This window comes from Sinocyclocheilus anshuiensis, unplaced genomic scaffold (genome assembly GCF_001515605.1).
Source record: "Sinocyclocheilus anshuiensis isolate Anshui unplaced genomic scaffold, SAMN03320099.WGS_v1.1 scaffold206, whole genome shotgun sequence".
In the NCBI taxonomy this organism is placed as follows: domain Eukaryota; kingdom Metazoa; phylum Chordata; class Actinopteri; order Cypriniformes; family Cyprinidae; genus Sinocyclocheilus; species Sinocyclocheilus anshuiensis.
This window is the reverse complement of record NW_015542358.1, coordinates 2074093-2083028: the sequence shown is the minus strand read 5'-3', so window position 1 is coordinate 2083028 and position 8936 is coordinate 2074093. Positions and strand designations below refer to the sequence as shown.

The window sequence follows — 8936 nt, the reverse complement described above, 5'->3', positions numbered from 1 at the left end:
TGTCCTCATTTGTAAGTCGCTTTGGATAAAAGCATCTGCTAAATGACTAAATAAATAAATAAATATTAATGTATAAACGTTAATATAAATGTGAACATTATAACATTATAAACATTTAACATTGTAAATGTTTTAACGTATATTATTTTAATTATAAATACTGTTTTTAAAGGTATGCTAAAGTGTACTTCTTTTTTTTAACAAGGGTCTGTAAAGATTACATATTAATTTCTTCAAACAAAGGTGCAAACACCCACACACACCACACACACACACACACTCTCTCACCACACACACACACACACACACACACACACACACACACACACACATGCATGAAGATTCAGCTTTCATATGAGTTATTGTGAGACACTACAGTTTGGATATAAATGTACACTGACAAAAAAAAAGTACCATGCAGTAATTAGCTCTCGGATGAACATGCTAACCATTTAGATCCATACTATGTATCGAAGTACCATCACCATACCATAATACAGTAATGAAAGGGTAGTCAACAGTTTCAAACCACTTAAAAAAAAAAAAAAAAGCGGTGACTATCAGTGTGTGTGTGCCAGACAAATACCTCTCACCATATTTATCTGTATACTAAACACAGCTACAGTGAACGCTGCCATTCTGTGCTGAGTGCTGTTGTGGCACTGCTATTATATATTACAAATGTCAACTTTCATTTAATGTCAGTTTACTGAGGACAGGCCATTGCAACTGCATTTGTTTCTGAGCATGCTTGTACAAATGAAATGATACAATATAATTCACTGATAATACATATAATACAATATATATTGAACTTTACTAGTGTGTGTGTGTTGTGTTTGCAGCTGAAGAGCTAGTGCAGTGGTAAAGAGAGCATGCTTGCTTTTTTAATAATATAAAGTAAAATGCACATCTGATAAAGCAATAAGCTCACAATAATTAGCTGGTATAATTATTTATATAAGTACATTTTATTACATTACATAGTTGTAATCGACCAGTCTTCTTGTAGAATGTAATGCAATATATAATGTGATATTAATGTTGCAATTAATAGTTAATTGAATAGTTTAATTGTTAAGTTAACAGTTTATAGTTCATGCTTTGCCAAATCGTGTAATAGGCTATATTTAAATAGCTGACAAATAACAACCAATCCAACTGCACTAAATCTGAATTCGTCAATACATTCAATAACTCATGCTGAACATGTTGAAATTAACAAATAAACATTTTTTTTTTTTACAAATCTAACAGGTCATTAGTGTTTCATAGAAGGGTGGGAATCACCAAAATTAAATTCTACATAATTAAATGTGTTTTTGTCCATATTTAACCAATTTAGGTACTGCTGAATTTGCATGAATGGATATGGAGCTGTATAATATATTTTAATGATATTAATATATATTACACCATTGTAATTTTTATTTTCAGTTACAAAATCACGAAGGAATATATCGGGTATTTTCCAAACGTACAACTGCACATTGCTTTGATCATTTACTTCACAAAAATGTCCAGTAGAGGGCGTAATATTATTATTTAGTGGCGTTTTCCTACCTGTTGTTTTCTAAAATTGATCAAAAAATTAAAAGCCATAAAATCCACCAGTGCATGGGGCTAAAAGAGAGTTTATATTAATAGCATATGTTCTAAGTAAAATGAATGATATGCAACTACTAACTATATTTAAGCTGTATGATAGATAGATAGATAGATAAAACTTAATCGAAATAAAAAGTAACAAACAGCTTTACTGACCACGTGATGACGTAATTACGTCATGACGCACACGAATCACTGAATTGAAAGCGAACCACTCGAAAGAACCGATTCGCGTAAACGAGTCAGACTTCCCATCTCATTTTTTTTTTTAATTGCTTGAAGAACATAAATACCAAATAAATAACAGTAAGAAAAATCGTAATACAATTCTAAGAAGTCCAAATAGCAGCATAACAAAAAATACATAGATAAACAAAATAAACATAACAGGAAAAGTGTTTCTAATACAGAAAACAAAGACAATAGAAATACAAGACAATACAAGGGGCTTAATCATCAAAAAATACCTTCAAAAGATTACATAGTTTAAGGGCTTTTTTACCCATCTCATATTTGAGTTGTAACACAAGCAACGTGACTCGAGCAAACCCCCCAAAGGGCGTGGCTTGTTTTAACTACAACGAAGTCCACCAATCAGCGTCGAGACTAGAACCGTCTGTGCGGATCACAAACCAATCAGGTGAGAGGAAGGCGGGGCTTCACCGCGCTCGTCTGCTGTGCGGAGAATCAAACAGCTCGCTCACTAGAAGGAAGTGCATCTGAAGTGCCGCTGTATTTATTTTGATGCACATGAGCGTTCATCTCTTCGGGTAAAATAACGTAATCCCCGACATCAGCACAGAGGGGTTTCACCCGGTTGTATGCATCTCCCCGGTAACGTTACATGTACTGTAGCGGTAGAGGCTGTTTTCACCGGAGCAGCGTGGGTTAAGGTGGGCCTTGCCCGGATATCTGTCTGACAAGCGAACCAAAACCGATCCGGTACCCGCCTCAAGATAACCAGCGCACTCAGTCCTCCAGAGACTACACTTGGAGCCCGTTTGGACTATCACACACACACTAGCCAGATGGGTAAGTAAAGCGAAACATGGCGATTTGCAGATATCTGCTGAAGAATATGAACTCCTCATGATCTGTAATTAATATTGAACGAATTTACAAATGATAAATGCACACTAGTGAGTGTGTGAGTGGCTCAGGCAGTAACTAATGGTTTTGAGGCACAACCTGAGCGTGTTCACATTATGTGCTTTGGACAAACTTATTTTGAGAGCCCATCCTTCAGAGAGAGGCTGTGATGTAACGTTGCCATGGATTATTAACAAATGCACAACAGGACCACACATGCTCATCATCCTGCATCCTTCGTTTTTGGGCTAATTATATTCCTCTGGCTTGGTGAGATGATCACCGGTGCCTGAAGAAAATGAGTATTTAAATTTGCAGTGCATCTAGGAAATGAAGTTTGGCATTAATAACATGTCTCATATTTCTTAGACATCCCCAGTGCATCCTAGTCTTGTGTGATTGACAGCCTGTGATGTAATACTTGACTCAAATATGCGAACTAGATGCTGGGAGATCAGTGCATGTGTGGTGAACTGAATGTGCATGTCAAATTGATTCAAATGAATGTGAACAATCTGGATCATGAAACAGTAAGATGGTGAGTCGGCAGAAAAGGAGGTCACATATAAGCAGACATAAGCTAAATATTCTGATGGAGGGATGGGCTGCGGTGTGTGTTTGGGGCAGTGATTTTCAACCTTTTTTTTGTCTTATTTGCTCCAGCAGTAGGCACAAGTACCATTATTCGACAAAATCATAAATATGTTCGTATTAATCGAATTAATCGCAATTAATTGCATCCAAAATAAAAGTTTTTGTTTACATAATATATATGTGTGTGTAGTGTGTATATTTATTATGTCTATATAAATACACACACATGCATGTATTTAAGAAAAATATGTTATATTTATATATTAAATGTATTTATCTGTTATATAAATATATACATGTAAATATTTTCAAAATATATACATGCATGTGTGTGCATTTATATATGCATAATAAATAAACACAGTACACATACATATATTATGTAAACAAAACCTTTTATTTTGGATGCGATTAATCGTTTGACAGCACTAGTTCTTATTAGCTGATGTTATCATTTATATTATTATTAATATCATATGTATTCTGCTACGTTTGTCATCTATGCAAGTTTTAGGGTTTAAACGCAGTATTTTATTTTCTTTCGTTAAAGGGATAGTTCAACCAAAAATTCACCCTCATGCCATTACAGATCTGTATGGCTTTCTTTCTTGAAAAAAAGAAGAAGCTATTTTAAAGAATGTTCCTTTGACTTCCATTTTATGAACAAAACGCTGACAGATTTTTCAAAATATCTCATATGATATGAAACAGACATTGCAAGTTTTACTGATTTTTTACTGAAAAGCTTTTATTTTCATTACAGATTACAAAGTAAAACTGTAAAAAAAATGCATGAATGAATAATTCACAATATGATCAGTAACATGCATCAAGAAAATAAATAGGATCAATTCTGAGATCATGCCGACTTGAAAATAGAGCTGAAAAAAAAGTGAGATTAATCAGTTAAAAATTTTTTTTGTTTGTTTTAAGAGTCGGCATGAAATGTAAATTCACCTATTTTCTGAATGCATGTTTTTAATGTTATTGTGAATTATTCATCCATGCATATGTTCTTTTTTTGATAATTCTTAATCAGAATATCCTAAGTTGGACTTCTGGTGAAAACGACAGACTTCTTTCTGGTGACTTCTGGTGCCCGCCCCTCTCTTACGATCGACTGTAAGCTTGCATTCAGATCTGCCTCCATCCAATGGACAGAACCAAATTCCCACCCGAAATTTTTTTCTGCTACACTCAAAGGAACGTCACAATACAGTAGCCAAAACTGCTCTAATAATACGACCATCTCTGGAAAAGGTCTGTTGCTACTTGTGCCACTACAAATGTGAAGCCACCTCAACAACCAGTCAGTCAAATGTCACTTTTATGGAGGAGCGCTTTCCTTTTTAATCTTTTAAAACTCTGCTAAAATCTGCTAAAATCTCTGATAACAAGTATCCATATATTTCTTCGTATACATCGGAAAATGTAAACTGTTTAAAACTCACTACAGATATGCATTGTATGTTTATTTATTTAATTCATTGCATTGTTTTCCTTTTAAATAAATTAGTTAAATATAATCTAATGTTAAGTGTATAATGTTTATTAAACAGCTGTTCCACCCTTTTAAAGGAATAGTTCGTTTGGCTAGCTTTAGCTAACATGGGCACAAACACAGTTGTCTGTAAAGTAATAGCCTAATTGTCCATCCTGCCACTAACCATTAATTGAATGAAAAACACTTATTTTCATTAAAATAACACATTTTCGAATGCTTACCTTGTCTAAAAGCGATTTCCTTGGGCCACGGACCGTCTTCACACTCGAAGCGATAATGGCGGATGGCAAAACGCTGGCTGGCGCGAACAAGGAGTTAGTTGATGTGACGTCATGTGGTCACATGACATGAAAACTTCTGGTTTAAAGTAAAAATACTACTCAAGTCAAATTGTTGCTTTTAATTTGTTCTAGGGGGTTCGTTATTTGCTTTAAGGCAAACTGAACAAAACAGGTTTAAACCAGAAACCATGATTTTCACTTAGTCCAATGTAAAAATGCACTTTAAATGAACAACACAGTAGTTTCACTTTTTTCAGTGCATGTTGTTCCAAACCTGTATAAATTTCTTTCTTCTGTTAAACAATAAAGAACATATTTTGAAGAATGTTGATAACTGAACAGTTGCTGGTATCCATTGACTTCCATAGTATTTTATTCCCACATATATAGATGTCAATGGGTACCAGCAACTGTTCAGTTACTAACATTCTTCAAATGATCTTCTTTTGCGTTTAATAGAAGAAAGAAACTCATACAGGTTTGAAACAACATGAGGGTGAGTAAATGATGGCAAAATTGTTATTGAAAAATGTTGTGTGAATTATTCCTGTATTTTAATTTAAATGTGTGCATTTTCTGATGATATATCAAAATCGTCTTCCATTGTGATGACCTGTACTTCTACATATCTTTAGATCATCGCAGTGCCAGTGAACACATCTGCAATCTCTCTGCACTGTGTAAATAATGAGTGACGTATACGCGCGACAGATTGCTTCCGCACATATCATAGATATGTATAGATGCCCTATTCGACCGCTCCAGATACGTTGACGCGTCTGCCATTTTGGAACGTATCGTGGCCCATAGAAACAGTCACTAATGAGGCACCTACTTATATATCTATGTCTACTATGCCAGAGCATGTACACGCGTCACGCGCCGGATGAGACATGATGAGATTGTGAACACGCTCAGACATTGCGCGTAAAAAATGTCAGAGATAAAAAATGATATAAATACTGTTCAGTTTCTTGCACAGACCGATCGTTTCGTGTCTTACGCCCTCAATGTATCGTCACGAGCCGCAGGGTTTAATTTGGTTTTGTCTATGTATGTTGTTTTTTTTTTTTACTTTCGAAGCCATGGAGCCCATTGACTGCCATTATAAGACTGATAGACTGCAACGGTTTGAGTTAAAAATCTTCATTTGTGTTCATTTTTGGGTGAACTATCCCTTTAAGGTAATTCATTTTGTTTGCACGCTACTATTTTGGCCGAGTTTGGTATAATTGCAACATATTAATTTACACCAAAAGCGTGTTTGTCTGGATTCTGTTACCCCCAACTGCAGTTTTTTATTATTTTAACATATGAAAATTTTTAAGTAATTTTAGCTGTTTTTAACAATTTGTCATTCAAATTCACTTTCCAAACGAACACAAAGAAGACACAACCATCTTGTGTAGAAAATTCCACCAAATATTTATTTATTTTTTGCAGAAAACACTTTTTTGTTTGATTTTATTTTTAATGAAACTTGGAGCTGGTTTAATTAGTATTTTTGTATACGATAGTAGTTATGCTTTATGCAGGAGTATGATGTAGTTAATTTGCAGCTGAAAGTTCTTGGGAATTTGTGCTTTTATTTCTTTTTTCTAGACTAAATATAAAGTAGACGGGTGATTTGACGATAGATCTGACTCATTGTCTCTGTTGGCCTTTATCTCGACTTGATTTGTTGGAGTCCGTTAATGGAACGAAGGCTTCATTGGCTTTAACCATCCCCAGAGTGACAAGTATATTCGAGAATCACCATTCACACTTTAATTGGCTTCTTTCTGCCCTTGTCATATTAGTTGAGCTCTTCTACCTATTAAAAGAGCTTCCAATCATGACAGATGTTTCTGTGAATCAAACAGTAGAGCATGGCACCTGCCAAACACCAAGGTCATGGGTCAAGTTCCCAGATAATGCATGAAAACTTTGGATTAAAGCATCAGCAAAATGAGTGTAGTATGATGAGTTATGGGACCCGAGATCTGGACTCGACCCTGTTAATCTCAGTGCTTAGTGCTTACTGTCAACCCTTGCACTGTCTTAATGAAGTTAAGGCAAAAAGGCAATAACTTGGGTTTGTCTTACAACATACAGATTGTAAGACAAACTTTTTTATTAGTAATTCTGTATAGTCGTCAAATTAATGCTGTAAAGCATGAAATAACTCAAAAACAAAAACAGAACAGTTTATTGAACTATTAGACAAAACATTGAAAAAAAATCTAGAAAAAAGTTTGCATATGTTTTTTATTGAGTATCATATTTGATACATAAGGGTTTTATGGCTCATATATATAGTATGATATAAGAGAATATGGAGCGCATACTTGAGGAAAAAAAACATATATATAATCTTTTATTTAGAGGCCCAAACTGAGCAAAATTATGGAATAAGGTGCAGTTTTTGATATTAATATGGCCATAAATTAAGAAGAAATTATGATAGCTTGTTGAGTAAATCAAATGCATGTAAATATAATGTCACTATACTCAAAAGCTGCTTTAAACGCAAAGGATGGTCACACCAAATGTTGCTTGAATTTAGTTAATAGAAGTTAATTGATAAAGAAAATCTATTTACGACATTATTTTTGACAGTATCCTCATTTTACAGCATTTGTTTCTTGAAGCGTCTTGGAGACGCTGCCACAGTTCTTCTGGATTTAGTCTGTCTCAGTTTGTTCTGTGTCTTCATGTCATTCAATGCAATACAATGATGATAGAGAGATGAACAAATAAATGTTCCTCAAAACTGATGTTTTATATCTGATACTCACAAAAGAATACATTTTTTATTTGATTTTTTTAGAAAATGATGTTATTAGTTGTATATAATATAATTGATTTGGGCTCCTTTAGAACACCGTGCCTTATAAAAATATGTGTTTTGTCGTTTCATGATTTTGTGCAATTGTAAACTATTGAAGAGATAAAGCTGTCCATTATTTCTCGTCTATCAGCGGATAACCTGAGCGAAGCCCTGAAGACGCTGAAGCTCTTGTCGGCAGACAGCACTTCAGACAGTGTCGAGGGCTGCTTGGACTGCTTGCTCAAAGCTTTGGCCCACAATAGTAAGTCTGCATGTCTTTTATATAGCTGTTCATTTTCCTCATTCCTTACAGCATCAGCTGAAATAAAGAATAATTGAAAAGGGCAGGAGCCTTGAATTAAGGACAGCTTAGGCCTCTTATGTTTTATATTCAGATTATTCAAGGATGCAGGATTGAACTAAATCCATTTTGTTGATAAAAACCTTGCAGCTATTTTTTATTCTGCTGTGTCACATTGGCAAGAAAAAAGTAGCCAACTGAAAACGTGATTAAAAATAAAATAAATGGAAAGCGTCAGTTAAAATGCAATTAAATGATCAAGCTTATTGTTTCACTAATGACGTTTTCAGGATGCTGCAGTATTACTTGAATTCTGCCCAGCTTATTCTTGCCAAAAAATGCCAGTTTAGACCGGAAAAGACTGTCTGATTAAGTTTTATGTATCATTTAGTGGTGAGATTAGAGATCATTTTGAGAAAAAAGAAAAATAAATAATTATATATAGAAAAGAAGTGAGTAGACTTTGTGATCGGTATTTCTGTCTGTCCAAAAGTAATAAACATCACTACATAAACACAACTCAGAAAACAAATTAGAAAATATGGTTCTGCTTGTGGATGTCTAGTTTATTTAAAAGACTGTAAGTTCAGTCCTTAGTTCTGCTTATTGTATCAACCTTGTAAATCAGTGTTATTTTAGTATTATTATATACTGTTATAGTATTCATTAACATTTTAAATTAATTTTAATTTTAGTATGTTTGAATATTTTTTAAGTGCTTTTGTCATTTTTATTAGTTTTTAAAATATT

At 34.1% G+C, this 8936-nt stretch overlaps 1 protein-coding gene across 2 annotated transcripts in view; it reads left to right on the top strand.

The window, feature by feature from the left end:
- The first annotated feature begins 2266 nt into the window (after positions 1-2266).
- Positions 2267-8936, top strand: part of rap1gds1 (RAP1, GTP-GDP dissociation stimulator 1) — a 45864-nt gene continuing 39194 nt past the window's right edge. For both annotated transcript variants that reach the window (XM_016490676.1, XM_016490675.1), the window contains exons 1-2: positions 2267-2640; positions 8037-8147. In XM_016490676.1, the coding sequence (XP_016346162.1) occupies positions 2637-2640; positions 8037-8147 (115 nt within the window). In that variant the 5' untranslated portion in view covers positions 2267-2636. The remainder of the gene's footprint in view (positions 2641-8036; positions 8148-8936) is intronic.